General features: G+C 43.4%; 1 protein-coding gene across 1 annotated transcript in view; it reads right to left on the reverse strand.

The window, feature by feature from the left end:
• The window catches only part of RASGEF1C (RasGEF domain family member 1C), a 71,785-nt gene that overhangs the window by 21,581 nt on the left and 31,956 nt on the right, over positions 1–18,248 (reverse strand). The window contains exons 2-5 of the mRNA XM_033073022.2: positions 9,722–9,904; positions 7,999–8,121; positions 5,360–5,497; positions 646–858 (exon numbers count right to left, since the gene is read on the reverse strand). Coding sequence (XP_032928913.1) covers positions 646–858; positions 5,360–5,497; positions 7,999–8,121; positions 9,722–9,898 — 651 coding nt within the window. The 5' untranslated portion in view covers positions 9,899–9,904. The remainder of the gene's footprint in view (positions 1–645; positions 859–5,359; positions 5,498–7,998; positions 8,122–9,721; positions 9,905–18,248) is intronic.

Genomic DNA, 18,248 nt, shown 5'->3' on the forward strand with positions numbered 1-18,248 from the left:
TGCACATCCAGGAGGTCTGTGGGGAGGACCTGACCCTGGGAGAAGGGTGTGCAGCACAACAGCACATCCAAGACTTCAGCACTGCAATTTTTCACACAAGAGCCTGTTTGGGAGCAGACTGCAGCCCAGCACAGGGAGAACAGCAGGAATTTGTGGGGGTGGTATCTGCACTCCCTTGTACGTCCAGGCACAAAATCCCAAAGGGAAGAATGAAAGCTACATCAGACAACTCATATGCTTTGTGTATCTGGAGAAATGGCTTTGAACTGCTAAAATTTCTTCCAAATTTATAAAAAGGTTAATGACCAGCCATTTCAATAGCACCTGCAGAGCTTGTGGGGCTCTGAGCACCTTATAGAAGTTACATTCCTGGGACTTGACTTTGCTGGGATAGGATTCTCATTTCACAAATAAGCCAGCTGAAGCACAGTGACCTGATCCAAGCCGCACAGGGACACTCTGATATATAATTTGCTTCCCAAGCATCTCTTAACCTGTCAAACCCTGCCTCCTGCTGCAGTGCTGATACAGCATGGGATGTGCTGCAGCAGTGCCGACATTTTTTGGTTATGTCTGGAATACTTAGCAGCTGATGGCTTAAAATAACATCTCTGGCTGCAGAAGTTGGGAACCATTCCCACTTACCAGCTCCACATGTGTCAGCTGCTGAGCCAGGGTGTAAGGGTCACTGCAGACACTCAGGATTTCTCTCTGAATTGATGGAGGTTTAGTTTTAAAGGCAACCAGCTTATCAGAGACAGCAGTACTGATCTTGACAATCCCTTCTTGCCCATGGCTGAGGGTTGCAAGCTTCTGATTAAGGGCTTGCAAAAGCTGATTCATCTTTTTCCAGTAAGCCTGGAGAGACAGGGAGAGAAACATAAGCCACCCAGAAAACTTGACATAGGAGTGTTTTTGGTACTGAATTTTCCTTACAACAAAATACTCCTAAGCCAGCAACAGGTTACCATTTTATTTCCAACAAGCCTATTTCAGAATAACCAGTTGGCTTAATTACAGTTCTGTGCTCTGGACACAGAGACTGCAGTCAAGAGAAGAGGCAGGCATGACTGGTGGGTTGGGCTGGCACTGATACTCCAGATTCCTGCCAACATCAGATTCAAAGGAGAGGCAATGCTACAACGTGAGTTACTGCAGCTTTCTGGAGCACAGCAGCTTTTGGTACCTATCCTTTATGTCAGTTACGTTTTGGCTGAGAACTCTACCTGTTAATGCTGCCTTGTCAGCTCTAATTTATCAGGAATAAGAAATGTTTCAAATGCTATTTTCTCCATCCTTTTGACCTGAATGCAGAAGAAGCTCACAGCTTCTTGCTAACCCAGCTGGACTGGCTGGAGCATTGTGTAGCTTTGAGTATTTAATATCCAAATGTTAATTGCAACTGAAGGAAGCTCATATTGTACTCCAAGCCCAGCCATGTGCTCAGCAGGATCATCATTACCAACTTGCCCAGGTTGTTCTCAGAGCTGAGCAACTCTTTACAGACAATAAGTGGAGTCTCTGGCCGTGGAGGATGGGCAGAAAGAAATTACTTCAACTCTTCACAACTTACAGATGCAGACATCACAAAACTGAGATAATAGAACTGGTGGGTTCTAAGGACAAGGTTAATTGAAAATGTCCTTGGCTAGACTGTGCCTCACCACAAAGAACAGCACACACCTGTGTCGTGTCCCAAACTGGATGATGCTCAAGTGAGCTTTTGGGAAGTAATCCCATGATTTAGATCCAGCCCCCCTCTTCAGAGTTTTGTAGGCTGTGGGTAGTTTTCTGTGTTAGGCATTGACAGCATTCATGCTTTAAGTGTTCAAGGAACCAGAAACCAGAGTCAGTGCTCTTCTCACCTGCACAGAATCCAATCTGCACATTGGAGACAGCACCTCCTCCAACTTCACAGTGAAGGATAAGCTCTCACATCTGCTCTCTCTTCATTACAGGGTAGGAAAGGCTAGAGACTTTTAGAACATCCCAAGTGCTTCAAATTTTGCCACAACACTTTGTAACTTTGATGCAGCTTTTCTAACAAAAGGTTTCACATTGCTCTCTTGGATTCCCATTGCTCTCCTTTCACTTAAGGAAGATGCTCTCTTGAGCTGGGCTTAGAATGTGTACCAGATCAGCAGGATTTATTCAGGCCTTCTTTTTTATTATTTTTTTTCTCTTTTTTTTTTGTAAAATAGAGCTGTTATGTCTGAAATGATGCAAATACCCAGAAGGCAGGAGGGACACGCCTTGGAGAATGACAACACACAATGTATTTGGAATCAATTCTCAAAGGTGCAATGAAAACTGACTGAGGAAAATAAACCCCCACTTTTTCAGTTTTTATCTGTTACTGATGTATATTAGCTCCAAGAAAGACCTTCTTCACGTAAATCCATATGTCAACAGATGGTCACACTTTTGATTTACAAAGACTGTTTCGGACCCAAACTGCTGACCATCATGTAAATATTTCTCTGTTTTTACATCCAGGTGTGTTTGCAAATCTCAACACAGCTTATGAAATTCTGAGAACACAGTGTGATTTTTTTAGTGAAAACTCAAATAGTGACATATTCAGCATTTCGTGAACTTATTTTGTAAACAGGAAGCTTATTTTTTTGGGGGTGGAGGGACAGCACTGAACACCAAGCCTTCTAATGAATATAAAACATCTGGCTAAAAGATTTGGCTGGAAATCCAGCTTTTCTTTCTAAAAGGAGTTTGGATGAAAAGTCTTGGACCAGCCACATCTATGCAGTATCAAATTCTTCATAGTTTGAATGAAAAGCCAAAAAGCCACATAGAATTGCTTGAAAGGCAGGTATATTAGCCAGTCTTTCAATACATCTTTACCAAGAAATCTAGTTTCACCTTGTTTTGTAGGGAATATGGCACAAAAACCAGATATAGACAACAGTAAACAAAGACTTAGGTAAGCCAACTGACTAATAAAGAATGAAAAAAGAGAGAGACAGTTAAAGGACACAAACAATTACACAGAAATCAGAGCTCTTGAAGAGACTCACTGTAAATCAGTTGGGTGCACTCTTGCCTAGAAAGCTTTTCTGTGCACATTGGGAGAGAAATTAAGGAAAAAAAAAATCCTGCTTTTGCCCTTCTAAAAGCCTTTCCTGCCTTCTTTAAACTGCATCCACTAACTGAAAACAACATTGTTCATTACCTTCAACGTGCTGGTAATTATCTTGCCACAAAGTGACCCCCCACCGTACAGGGGCTGCATGCTGGACTTTATCAACCAATTTCACTTCACTGCCACATTAACAGTCAAAAGAAGCACACTACTGTTTAATATTTAAAGAAAATGTTTCTTTCTTAACTAGGAAAGTTCCTCTGAAGACAGCAGGCCTCAGCAGGTGGCTTAGGAGCTCAAATTTTAATTAAAATTTCTAACTCTAAATGCAAATCACAGCACTTGCTAAGAAATGCTTCTCAGCATGGACACCTTTATAAGCACATCACAGCCTTTAGAAAGTGGACTCCACAAAGGACAGGAGCAGACACTGCAGGGGAAAATCCTGCACTGACCTACATGGACTGGATGACATCACAAATCTTTCAGTCTTTAATTTCTGTGGTTCACAATGGGGAACAAGTTTCTTCCAAAAAACTAACAGCCACCATCACTCTTCTGTGCTGTCCCTTAAAAAAAGGAACTTTGCATTCTGAGGATATGAGCTGTTTCTTAAATTAATTATTGATTTTGCTCAGGCATAATCACTTGCAATTACAGTGCCTACTAATATCTGAAAAACAGTGATTTGAAACTAATGTAGTCTGATGCCCCCCAGGGCACCCACAAGCATTTGTACACAGCTGTGCACGCTCCAGAGCAAAGGTGTGCAGGGCTTGCTCAGATTAGGCAAATAAACCACTGCTTTTCATGCAGAAAGTTGATTTATAGCATTTCTGATTCTTCACCAAGGCAAATACAGCTGTTAAAGAGCACACACTAAGTCCCAGTTCTCTGCCCTCTGGTTCCTTCTGCCCAGAGGACACAATTCTGGTGGGTCTGTATGGACTTCCTCCACTTCTGATGCTGAAGGGCTGCAAGGCATCTTTTGCCATGGCTGGCCAGGAACAAGTCCATTGCCTCTTTCTCTTGAGGGAATTCTACTACTCTGGTTAACTAAAGCCACTTTGGCTTTTTCTGAGTTTTTTGTTGCCCTCACCTCCACTACTGTGTTCCACAGCTTGACCATCCTTCCCCTTTGCTTTGCTCCCATGGGCTTCCCAGCCCAGTCAGTCAATCCATACCAGCCTACAGTTTCCTGAAAGTGCCAGGCATGATGCCAGCCCAGTCCAAGAGCAGCTGCTCCCATTTATGACATATTTCACGTGCATAGAAGAGCCCAATTTCATTTTTGTTGTGCTGCAGCCCTGCTAATTCCTTTTGTCCTCTCTCTACTCTTCTCTCTCCCATCCTCATGGGTATGTTCTGGTTCTACTGGACTGCACCCCTCTGTGGCTTGAGGCCAGGCCTTCATGTAGCCAGTGGAACTGAATTTTTCCACAACCCATGGTTAACCTAGAAGTAATTAGAGACTCTCAGTGTACTGTTTGCTTATTACTTTCATGAACTTTGTGGTCTTTTTAATGTTTCTGAATTAATTCATGGGGTTCACCCACCTGAATTTGCAAGCATGTTTCCCAGAGGCTCCATTCACTGTGACCCACTGTGCCACACACAGAGCTCACATATTTGAACACCAGACCATACAGACATCTAGCCTGAGTCTGTGCTCAGCAGGCCACACACTGCTGTCTTCTGCTCCCAGACAAGCTACATGACCCCTAATATCAGTATTTTCTTTAAATATAAGAACTTGAATTCAGAGAAGCTGTGGATGCCCCACCCTTGGAAGTGTTCAAGGCCAGGTTGGACAAGGCTTGGAGCAACCTGGTCTAGAGGAAGGTGTCCCTGCCATGGCAAGGATGTGGAACAAGATAGTCTTTAAGGTCCTTTCCAACCCAAAGGAATCTCTGATTCTGTGATTCTAACTTGGGAGATCACAGCTCTGCTGCTATTTGAATTGTCACCAGCACATTCAGTCTATGCTATGCCTTCATATATTCCTTCTATCAAATGGGAATGTTGTTATCCTACAATTTGATATGCAGGAGAAAAATTCCGATGCTCGCTGCTCCAGGAGAACCTAAAGAGAGATGTGGCTTTCAGGGAAGATACCACAGGATTTTACATTATTGGAGAACAAAACTCAGAGTATCCAGGAAGAGGCACGGAACAGAATACAGATAAAAGAGGGAAAGGAGGAATCAAGTGGGAAAACGAACTTAATGTATCAGTAGAACATCCCTAGTGAAGCATCCTCACCTCATCACATGGGGCTATCCTGTGAATCATGTCTTTCAGATGGCCAATCATCCGCTCTTCCTGAAAGTCATATGGGAATGTCTCTGTCCACTCTGTCAACAACTGTAGGATTTTGGGTCCAAATTTTCTGATTCGAGCCTGAAATGCAAACCATTGAATGATGGACATGGATTGAAATATGTTCACTCATTAAAGTCTCCCACAGTGTGTCACTGAACGTGGGGCCAGGTTTTCAAAGAAGGCATTTGTGTTGCACCTGCAAAACCTGCACACATGCATACAAAGAGTGCAGTGCACAAATAATACATTTTGGCATGCAAAATGTACCAGAACTCAGGTGCATGCACAACTGCCTGTTTTACATGCAGATTTAAGTATTCTGCACATGCAATTGGCCTGTTTATGGTTGGATGGACATTTTATTGGTGCAACCTTTATACCTTTTTAAAAAATATCTGATCTTTTTTGCTGATTCAAACCATTTGTTCTTCCCTTTTGTACTTACAACCCTTCTATATTTTCAGCCTTCTCTGAAAAACTGCAATGAATTTCTTGACCAACAAAGAGGCTTTTTTGCTCCTTTGCTTTCTGGCTGTATGAAAAAACTGCTTAGTGACCAGTGGCAGATGTACAATGAAGGAAAGATGAACAAAACAGCAGCACTTTTGTAACTTTACCTGAGCTGCTGGTAATGTTGCTCTCTTCCCACATGAACTCAAGGTCATGATGGGACAAGGACACTCAGACAGCATACAGCTGATGCCCACTTCTGGTGGAGATTTATCTGAGGGTGCGGCAGTGGAAATAGTTGGGATGGGGCAAGGAGGGAAATGCAGGGAATGGCACAACTGGTGCATTAGTGTTATCTCATAAGGCAGCCAGTGCAGCTGCTCCCAAAGCTTTCATCCTCCATTATGTGAAAAGGAAATGGTGTTAAACAACAAAGTGCATTTTTATTTACAGAAAACACAGACCGAAACAAACAGCCTTCTTCTGCATCCCCACGTACTGCAGCTAAAGTGTACCCTGTAATCAGGAAAAATTATACTCTTAAGCTCCCCAGCTCTTTGTTTTTCAACCAAGGTGGTTAAAATGCATATTTCAGCTTTCCACCAACAACAGGTTTCAATGAACCACATCTCTAAAAATAACTGCTGTCAGCTAGCATTAAGCTCAGGCTCAAAGACCAGCAGGTGGCTGCTAAAGGGAAAGCTTTATTGGAAACTACAAAGGTCTGGGGAGACATTTGCTCCAGCTGTGTGAACTGCATTACAAATTGATGGAGAGGACTTTGTGCAAGTCACAGGACATAGGATGGAAGGTTGCTTGTGTACAAAGTTTCAAAATCAGCCCCACTTTTGGGAACACAAAATCAGCTGTGTCCCACCAACTCTGTGCTGCTACAAAACCCAGATGCACTTTGGACAGATAAGAAGTCTTCATAATAAGACAGTGTTTTTCATTTCTTGAAAGTTTAATGAGAAGCAAAACTTTGCAATGTTCACATTTAATCCTCCTAAACTTGTATTATAGAACTAGAGAACAGAACCTCACACCTTAGAAAACTTGTTTTGCATGGTTTACCCCATACAGATATTTCTATTGACACTGACTCTATGGGTAACCCAAGTCTGGGATTGCTGAGCCTTCTGGAGAATGGCTCTCCACAGTGAAGGTAGAGCTCCTGTTACTCATGGAACCAGTTGCCTGTGCAAAAAACAAGCACATGGTCAGATGCAGGTGACTCGGTATTTGATGCCAAATTCAGTTTCAAAGCTGAGAAGCCTGACCATGAAAACCATTTCAGAATTTTGGGGTTTCTGGAAATTTGCAATAAATGCAAATTCTTTCACCCTCTACTGTTCTGAAGGTGCATCTCCTGCTCCAGACAATGTACTGAACAAGTGTTCAGGAGTGCAGCAAGCAGAGCTTGGGCAGAATCCAGCACTGAACAGCATCCAGTGGGATCCATCACCACTGCACTGTCTGTGGCACTGCCAGAGGATGCACATGTGCTGCTATACACTGTACCAGTCTGCACAGTCCCTGGGGCAAAGCAGGAGGAGTACTGAGGCAGGAACAGCTTGGATTTTCTCATCCTGTCCCCACTGCTGCTCCTGCCCATTTCCAGTGCTCCACTGGTGCTGTTCTCCAGCACAGAGGGCAGGAGGGTGGTGGGCACCTGCTCCCTGTTACATGGTGCTCAAAGTGACAGGGAAGGCCAAGAGGAAATATTACTGTAACAGGAGCAAGAAAGCAAAGGGGCAGAGACATTAAGTAAAAATGGGAGGGAGAGTGGTGTGCGGACATCTGCACTTGCCAGTGTGTGAGGGTTACGTCCTACCTCCTTGCATCCCGCAGGCTTCACCAGAGCCTTAAAGAAGTTAAGAAGGAAAGTCACCTGGGAAGACTGAGACAGGGGGAAAGGGAAAATTAGATGAAGATTTGAAGTGACTATTGCCTGAAGCATTGCTCTCAGACATGGATACCAGGATGCCTCAATGTCAGGATTTCATGGCAAATCCTTTATGAGAAAGCTCCATTCAATCTAAAGAGAGGCAAGGGGCACACACCAGAGCCCCAGAATCCTCTACCCATTGAAAATACCTCACATTTTTCTGCTGTAAAGATAAACTAACCTTGTCCAGCACAGGGTCATCCAGCCGCTGCTGCTCAATGCACTTGTGACAAACTCGGGACAAAAGCTCATGGGGCTCGATGAAGAGTCTGGAACTCAGCAGGAATGTAAAGATATAGGCTTTCTGTAGGAGAAAGACAAGTAGACCCACTGTAAGCAGCCACACAATGGGTAATATTGACTGTAAAACCCTGAACTTCACAGCTTTTTCATTTCTACTTGGCAAGACCTTATTATTTAAAAGATAACAAATCTTGATCCTGAGTACGGAACTCATTACACTGGGCACAGGTGGCAGCAGCATCTCCTTCCTCCACAGCATCCACTCCCAGCCCTTGGTTGCCTAAACCCTGGGTGAACATCCAGTGAAGAGAGTGTGCAGGAGCAAGCCCAGGTATAGGAGACAGCACAACCAGGATGCTGGAGACAGAGAAGCTAAATGGGCAGAAATCTCTGTGTTGTACTGGGTTGGGAGCTGCAGACACCCCCACATCAGCCACATCTTGCTACTGCCCTGCTGATCTCACCCAGCCTATTTTAAGCAATATTTCATTTATTCTCTTAACTCCCCAAATTTCATTCTATCAGCCAAGTCACATCATAAGTAGTTCCCACATCTGTGAAGCTGTGGGAAGCAGGTCTGCTGGATAAATCCTTGGATTATTCAAATTATTCCAGCAGTGAATTTAAAATGCATGCACGAGGTCTCCGTTGTTTGCATCCTGACCCCTCCTTGCATCCTTGCACCAGAATTATCTCCTTTCCCCCAGCCCTAGCCATGCTCCCAAGCAGCAGGTATAATATTACATATCACACATTGCCTAATGAAAATCTCACAGCCTGATCTGTCCATTACCTATTTTTATTGCCTTTCTGTTCCTTTTTTTCCCTAATTGAGATGCTTCTTTATTACTTATTTTTAGCTGATCAGAAACTGAGCTCCAGGTAATTTAAAACAGGCTGTCTGCTCTGCATTGATAACTTCCCCAGTCTCCTCAAGTACCCAGAAGTCAATGCTCCTCTGTGCTTTGAAATACAAGCCATGGAGATATATTAGCACTTAAAAGTCTTCCAGTCAAATTCTGTCTGAATTCCACTGAGGATGTGCAAAATCCAGTGAAGTCAATAGCTTGCAGGACCATAAACCTGCTTCCAGTTTAGATCCTCACACTCTTGGTGAGGAAACATCTGATTTCCACTGATGGAGCAAGGATTAGGATCTGGACTGTGCTGTCCAGTGACTGCAAAGCTGTGAATACAACACCAGGTAAATTATAAACCCATCAGAACAAGCATCTCTGTTGTCACCAAGGGAATGCTCTGTACATACAGGCAAACCAAATTTCAGCAGCCACTGAAATTCAGCTAATTTAATGCCACTTCTGACTTGGGAGTTTTTTGCCTCAGTTTTCCGCTCTGGGAAAGCGCTGCTGTTTTTGAAGTGCCCCAACTGCTACATCACTAATTCATCACCACAACAGCTTCCCCCATACCTTGTTCTCTTATTTAAAGGCAGTATTATCTTTGGGATCTGCTTTTTCATGGGAACAATTACAGAGCAGTGAAACAGCATTTAAAGCAATGCATCAATTTACCAAGCTTTAATTGTATGCAGCTTTTAAATGAGCCCTCTTAATTCAAAATTTAACACATTTGCACTTTTGCATAAAATTCTGCCCCAATTCATCAAAATTAAACCATTTATTACACTGTGAATTGCTTACTTCAGGGTAGTAATCAGTGGTAGGTATCAGATGCTGGATTAGAGCATCCAGAGATGCTGAGGTAAGGTTTCCATCCTGGAAGATCAGTCCTCCTTGTTCACCTTCTTTTGAAGTATGTAGATGAGGGCTGAAGCCACATGGGGTAAACATACTGGTAGAACTCAGCGTTTGGGGCATGCCTTCCTGCAACAGAGACAGGGACAAATCCATCAGATCCACAGCCACAGCTGTCTTCTGGCTGATTTGAACAACACATCCATAACAAGAACTTCCTGTTCACAAAATTAACATCATCCCTTCTTGACAGCCTTCACTACTCTTTCATTGCTGGCACTGGCAGATCACACCTGCAATGGGCAGAACACAGAAAATGGGACATTTGGATTAATGCTTTTGAGCCAGAAAGTGATGGCAGCTACTTTGGGTTCCCCCCCAGTCAAGAGTGTCTGTAATGATTCCCTTTTCACTGCCATCTCTGGTCAGGCCCACACAGGAGAGAAGAGATTCTTGGGGCTTAAACCTCAGCAGCTTCCTGAACAGGATGAAGCAGTTTGTTTGAACCTCTGCCCTCCTGAGAATGAGGCAGGGAGAATTTAGGGGGTGAGGGACAGAAAAGGGGTGCCACCTAGAGCTTGCTTGGGAAGGACTTTGGAGAATGCCCTGTGGCCCCCACAAGACAGCAGAGGTGTCAGAGTGAGTGAGGAGACAGAAGCAGGAGCAGAAGGCAGCTGGGGGAGGATGGGAAAGTTGCAGGAAACAGAGAATGTGGGAGCTGATGAAGAGATTAAATAGCAAGGAAAAGAGAAATGAGGAAGAGTGAGAAGGCAGACACTTGAACTATATTTGGAGCCTGAAGTTAGTCAGTCCTAGATCTATACTTAGGTACTAAATAAATGTTTCAAAGAAATCCTGAGTGCTCATCACCTTCACTAGAGCTGCTAAGTCCTCAGCACTTCTGAAAAGGAAGACTGAGCACATAGCCCAGATTCAAATCCCAATATTTCAGTTATCTGGATTTTTCAGGCTGCATTTTAGGTTTCATCTTGATTTTGTGATTTACAATCAGCTTTGAATGTTCCTCCTGTTGAGCAAAGTTGTTTTGTTTCTGAATTGCTGCACAGGGATGAGAGATTTTGCCCTGAGAGCTTTAAAGCATCTCCAGCTGCCTCTGAAATCTCCCCTGGAAGCTGCTACTCTCTCAGCTAGAGGCAGCATTATAGGACATGGATGGGAAAGAACAGTGTGTGCTCCCTTCCAGATCTGCAAATGCATCATCCAGAGCAAGGGACCCCTCTGTGACCTGACTGTTTGTTTCCATGTTTGATTTTACCTAATAAAAGGGAGGATAGAAATGAGATAGGAGATGAGCACCAGAGCCAAGCAAGATCTGCACCCTGTGCCCTGCTGAGCCAGCACTGACCTCCCAGGGCCATGGTGACAGCACTGCTGGGGCATGGGCACAGCCAGCAGACACACCTTGGGTTTAAATATATTCCTCTGCCCTTTTCTGTATTCTGTTCCCTCTGCTTTTCTGCCTCTTTACAGTTTCAAAAGCTGACCCGTGGATTTGGCTTAGAATTTGGAGTTTCCCTTTCTCCCTATCAGCAGCTGTGCTGTGTCCCAGTCACCAGCTCAGCCTCACTCCAGGTACAGCTTGTTGTGCTCACTCCTGTGAAAAACCCTTCCCTGCCTGGTACAACCCCACCTACTCCCCCAGCTCAGAGTTACCCTGGGCCACCAAGGAGAAGGGAATCATTCCTGTAAGCCAGGCAGCGTGTGAAGCCCTGGGAGAGGCTGGGAGCTGAGTCCCAGCTCCGTGGGAGATCAGGCTTTACAAGCAAAACTTGGTGACTTCATCCTTCAAAGGAGGGACTGTTCCCTGGAGCCAGCAGTTCAATCACTTATCTCCTCCTGGGAGGCTCACACGGGCTGCTTCTGGGATTTGCAACCAACAGAAAGGAACCAAAATGTCAAACCTGACCAATTCCTACCATGACTGGAAAGTAAACTAGATGCTGGATTTTATTTTAAGGACCAGAATATGTTAATGCCATCCCAGCCAGGATGGAAGTTGAAGTATCTAGTTCTAATGAATGTGCAGATGTGCCTGTTAATAAAGCTCTGAGAGCAAGTAATTGCTGCTTTTTGTACTACATAGCTCAGACTCTGTGTAGTAAATGGGAAGGACTGCCAAATCCCATTTGTTACTTCTAACACGCTCTATGTTATGGCTTGTTTCTATGGCAATAATCCCAAGAAGGATTTCATGTTCACATAGATCAAGAAATAAATCTCATGGATATACAGCTGTCTAGATGAGGAAAAGAAAAAGTTAAAACAGCTGTGAACTTAGAGGACACATCTTGGCTGTGGCATAAAACAGAACTCACAAGTAACGATTTATTCGGTGCAATATCTCACTGTCAATGCCATTTTTATTATCAAATAGAAACCATCTAAACAGGATATTGCCTGAACTTTTGCATCTTATTAAATGAGAAATCTTGCTGAAACACATGCTAATGCTTTTAAAGAAAAAGTTACATTTTTTAAAAAGGAAATAAAACAACTGTACAACTGTCACTGAGACATCTGTCTTGGGTATTGTCAAGAAATTAAATTTGACTTTTTTATTATGAAGTTCCTGGTCTAACCTCAAGTTTTCAGGCAAGGCTTGTGTCATATATGAGCTGGTGCATGATTGCCACCTTACTTGCCACCAAAGAAGACTTGAAGGTTTTAACAGCTGCCTTTTGCTCCCTTTTATGTTATATTCACAGCAGGATGAGGCCAACTGTACAAAGGATGAAAGCCTCTTGCACTACTAGGCTCAAAAATAACTAACATTAGCATTTGGCAGACATGAATTCGGGACAGGGACTTCTCTGCTCACACCGCTTAATTTCTTTTTCTGTTCATACATTTCCAAAGTTCTCTTTTCAAGAGTACTAAATAGAAACAAGATCTTTCTTTGAAAGAGCCCAAATACACAGACAGGTTCTGCTGTCAATCACTCCCAGAATACAGAAACAAGGGAAGCACTGAGAGGAAAACAAACAAACAAACAAACAAGCAAGGAGATTTATCTTATTGAACTCTTTGGATGATGGAAAAGGCAGCACAGACAGAGGCAGACCCTTCCCTAAAGAGCACAGCGACAGGATGAGAGGCAGCACTCCCAGGCTGCAGCAGAGAAATCCTAGCTGAACAGAAAATTATCCCTTGAGTATTGTGTGAAATTGGAAGAGGGATCTGGAAAGGATGTTCAGTTTCCATCCTGGGAGGTTTTCAGAACTCAACTAGACAAGACTGAGCAAACTTCAAGCCCTGCTTCAAGTGGGAGCTTGGACTAATGAGTGCAAGTGGTCACTTCTGATTAGCTTCTCTGTGACTCTCACACACATTTCCAGTCACATATCGCCCCATTTCTGAGCTTTTTAATAGAAACTCTGGCAAGTAAAAATTGAGTCTAGATTATTAGATATTTGCAAAGAAGTCCATCTTGGCATAAAAAGTTTTTTCCACTTTTCCTGATAACAACACCTTGAATGTGGAAAAATGACTCAAAACCAATTTGAAAACCTCATGGACTTAACCTGAAGTCCATGAAATTTAAGCATGTGAACATTCAGCAGGTGCTTCCATGAGCTTTTATCCAATTCAACACACAATGTTCTGCTGTTCTCTCATTTCAGAAGCAAATCTGATGCCATTTGATAAATGGTGCTCTGGAGGAAGTGAGCTGGTGAGATGTTAGTGAAGGGCAAACTTCCACCCCAACATGCAAAATGACTGATGATACAGGTGGCTGCACACACACAGCATTTAAACTGCCACTGTGTTCTGAAGGGCTGAGACCAGGAGATAGGAAAATATTTCTGCACTGGCTAAAAAGGCCAAAAAGAAAATCCAGGGCAGACTGTTCCTGGGACTGGTCTCTGTTACACAGAACTTCCCATGTTGCAGAAGGCAGGACATGTGCCTTCCTCCTTGCCTACAGAAAAACAAGGTGATAAATTGGAAACAAAGGCAGATTGAACTCAGTGCTACCTGGAAAAAGGAATATCAAATGCTGCTGGGCTGGGCTGTAACATTTTGTGTTAATTTTACCAAAATGTTATGTCCACCAGCAGTGGCCAGAGCAATCAGCACCACCATTTTAAAACACCATTTTAAACAAACAGCACCACCCAGTATTTCAACACAGTGATGAAAAAAGACATAGACACTTCTCTACAAATGATGCTGCTTACACAAAATATTTCAGGACTTGATTCACTGAGCTAAAGCATCGACCCAAAGGGTCACCAATGCTTGGGAGAAAAGTTACCCACAAACTCTGCACCTATCTACATCTGCAAGTGCCTTGAAATCTCTGGAAAACTAGTGCCCAGACCTGTAAGAGTGAGGAGGCTTAGAGGAGCCCTAAGCATGCACATGGGCCTGCTGATCTGGGGCAAGATGTGTTCAAGGTGCCTGAGGATGGATGCAGGCTGCCAGCTCTGCCTTCCTGGGCCAGGCAGGTGACCTGCAGCACAGCCACGAGGGTAAATCCCCACCAGCATTCCCCAGCTCCACCACTCACTGTTCCAGGTGCCCCCATGGCAAGCACAGTTAATGCTTACGTGGACATGAAATGTTCAGGAAACATTTAATGTGGCTTTCAGCGCTTTTGATGTGATAAGTGTTTTATCCTTTATCAAAAACCCAATCACACTGTTTACTTTTGATCTTCATTTCATCTCTTCCTTCCATCTGCTCTGCCTCTCTCCAGGGGAAACAAGAGTTGGTACCATGTGACGAAAGGAATGGAGCTGCTGACTTATCTTCCCACTCACTTAACTTTCGGATTAACCAAATAAATAAAAGCCTTCCCACTTGAGGGATGAAAGGCACAAGTTTCTGACAATCTCCCAGCAGAATTACAGGAGCTAGAGAGGGTGGTGAGGGAAGGTGTGCAGACTGGGGAATCCATCTGTGCCATGAGGGAGGCTCCAGTGTCACTCAAGCAAGTCAGCATTCAGGGAGCACAGGCAGGGGACAAACCAAGGGTATGGGAGACCCAAGTCAAGCATCAATTGGCAAGGCAGAGACTTTAACAAACATACCTAACCCAGAGTGAGTTGGGAATCAAGATAGAAGACATCTCCCATCCCATCTCAATCCTGCAAAAGTCTTTTCTGATCAAACAATCACCAAAACCACAGCTAAAGGAAGACAGCTCGCAATAAAACATTTTGGAAAAACATCTTGATCAGTTTTAGTAACCAGGTCTGCTACCCAGTCATCACTATATGAGGAACAAACCCTGTCCACAATCCCTGTCAGAATAGCACAAGACACACTGAGGTCTCATCAGCCTCAGTACCTGCCCACCACTGTCACACAAGCTCTAAATACCACTGAGCTCAGCAGAAATTCAGTAGCAGATGCTCATTTTTCTTTAGATTACTTTCAGTAATTTTCCAGCTATTCATCTTTGTTGACAAAAAAAAAATTAAGAAGATAATCATAACAAGTTAAAATTCAGATTTTCCCCTGCTTCTTTTGTAGGGAGGGAAGCAAAGGAAAGAAGAGAAAATAATTCTGCTGTTTCAGAATACAAAAGGAAAACCACTGCAAAGTAATTGCTTCCAGTTGCCAAGACCATAGTTATAAATGTATTTTCAGCAAGAGTACCTGGCATTAACAAACTCAGTGTATTTGATGATGAAGTAATTAGGAAACTGGTAGAAGATGTAACTTTCTTATCACCTTTTCACCAGGCCCTAAAACATTCAATTTACAGCCAGAAATTGTGAGATTGCTGAAAACTCAACCTGTCAATCCCAGTGCTGCTGGAAATAGTTAAATTAGCAATATAATCAAGTCTCTACATGAGTTAGAAACACAAAGGAAGCACAAGGGATAAGAACAGTGGGGAAAAACATTTAACTGCAATATTCTCCAAATTCAATAAAGATGATTACATCTCAATGCAGGTTCCCTCCCCTTTTCTACCCACTCCTTGCAGCAGCTGAGGACTTCACTGAGATTCCCATGAAGAGACTGCAAGAGCAGCAAGTGAATTTATGGCTCTGGCTATCTAATCAGAATTAGATGACAATTCTGTTCCCTTTGATCCCACCTGGTTCTCACCTCTTACTCATCTGCCCACACATATCACTTCCCTAAAGAGTTCACCCAGTGAAGCCTTCTTAGAGAGGAGGAGAGGGAAAACTCCTCACAAATCTAAACCATCAATCACAGAAATCAACCTTGGGTAAAGGAAGGGGAGCTGAGCAGCAGAGAGGACAGGCCAGGACAGCTCTATGATGTCTTGTGGTACACAGCACCCTACAGCAGGGGATGTGGGCCAGGAGCCTCAGGGTGCCTACAAAACCTTCTTCTTTTCCTTCTGCAAAACTGAACTCCACAGAAATTACTGGGCTCTACAACTCCACAGATTTACTCCAGGCTAGAACAAAACCTTTTGTAATTCCTCAAGAAATGCACATAGGTGCATTTAAAGCTGCAGCAGACCCAGTGTATGTCTGCCTGCTAAATTCATTCCATCATGTCAGTAAAATGATCCTAGAGGTAAAATGATCTTGTACTAGAGGTTTATGAGAAATATCTGGCAGTCAGAAAAACAACCATGCTAACCAATTACCTCAAAATCTGACGGACATGCCTCAGAAAGAGGCCCAATTTATAGGTAAGGAGGCATTAAATCAATTACCAGCACGGTGCAAGCAAGAACAAGGTCACCTTGCTGAAGGAATATTTCTGTTTATGCTCATGTCAGAGTATTTTGCTCAATAGAGAAAAATGAAAACCTGATTATCATGAATTTGGTATACTGGTCTGAAGTAGAATGTAAATCAGAAAAGAGAAGATTTATGGCCAATTAAATTGAACTCCAATCAAAATCCCATTCAGGCAACAGTTCCCTGGGGGCTTCAATTTGTTAGTGCCACATTTTTTTAATAACTTTCTTTTTCATGTAACATCAGCAATAATAAAAGCCCTTCAATAACAAGCAGAGCCATGAACACTTTATCTTAAAACGCCATCATTGCCTGGAATCAGAAGGCATTGAAAGGATGAACTGTAATCGCTCAAGAACAACCCCCCACAGCACTGCAATGGGTGTAAAGCTTTTTTTCTTAGTCTCAGAGCAATTTCTCTTTTCATTAATCTGGTTCAAGTCTGAAGTATTTCTCCTGAGTAACAAGGAGTTGGTGCTGACCCTGCTGGGGGAGCAGCACAGCCTCTGATGTCTCAGACCCTTCCCCAAGCTGGGTGTGCCCGTGGCAGACACAGCCAGTGGCAAATCTGTGCCTCATCATTAGAAGATTTTTAGAATTATTAGAAGAAACGGCTATCAACATATTCCAGATGCCCTTGACAATATTCAAATGCATGCCAAAGGCAGAAGTCTGGATTTCTTTCTTTAGGCTAGGAAATCTATTTTCTGCTCTAATGTGCCTCTCTCTCCCCTTACGCCTCCCCTTCCTCCTGAGTTCTTGGTATCTTGGTAAAACCCTTAGACAATAGAAGAACTATTCTGGTGCATAGAATTTATTTTTTTTTAAAGTAAAAGTTATCCTTTCTTTATCTGCTTAGATATTTTCTATTATCCTTTTCCTCCCTTTTTTAAGGAAAGAAAGAGGCTAAATAGAACATAAATGGGAAAAGGAAAATGAGAGTGCTTAGGGTGGGAATGAATTACTGTACCTTTTGTTAAAAACAAAATTGCACACTTTGTCCTGAGTGAAGTCAGAGTTCAACCAGGCATGGACAGAGAGGGAAATCCCGGAACAAAACCACACAGGCAGCATTCCCAGAAACCACTGACATCAACAGGAGCCTTTTGGCTCAGTTCAGCCATTGCTGACGGGCCACCACTGTGATGGCCTGGAAATCAGTCAATGCTTGGATTTTCTTGTTTCAGCAGTGGAAGTGATGAGGAGAGGAAGTTATTTAAGGATAACTAACACTTGTCAACCTGCAGGGCTGTGTGGTTTTGTTGGGCAGCCTGGGCTGTGGCATCATCAAACTCACACCTAAAATCAAGAAAGCCACTGTGGAAATTGTATTTAATATCCAAATACCCGAGCATGACATCACGACTGCCTTCAGACCTCAGCAGCCGCCTCCTCCCAGGAGCAGCATCTTCCAGGCCAAACCTGGAGGAGTCAGAGAGGCTTAAAAGCAGCATGGCAGAGTCTGGCCCCCGCAACACCGACAGCGTTGCAGGAGCCTCTCCCCAGCTAAATGAATGCTGTCTCTACTGCATGCTGTCAGAATTACAATGGAAAGCCCGTAAATAAAACAAAAATTCAGATCTCAGTCCTCCTCTCATGACATCTTGGTGAGAACAAGCCCTGACAGGAATAAAAAAACCTCCCACACTAAGCAAAGCAATTCTGCTATTTATGCAGAAGGAAGAAGGAAAGCTGTATATCAAACAAATAATTACAAGAGCAGCTTTATCAGTCCCTGCTGATTACTCTCAGCTCGGTTTGATGATTCTGCCAGCGCT

This window comes from Catharus ustulatus, chromosome 15, assembly GCF_009819885.2.
Source record: "Catharus ustulatus isolate bCatUst1 chromosome 15, bCatUst1.pri.v2, whole genome shotgun sequence".
Lineage (NCBI taxonomy): Eukaryota > Metazoa > Chordata > Aves > Passeriformes > Turdidae > Catharus > Catharus ustulatus.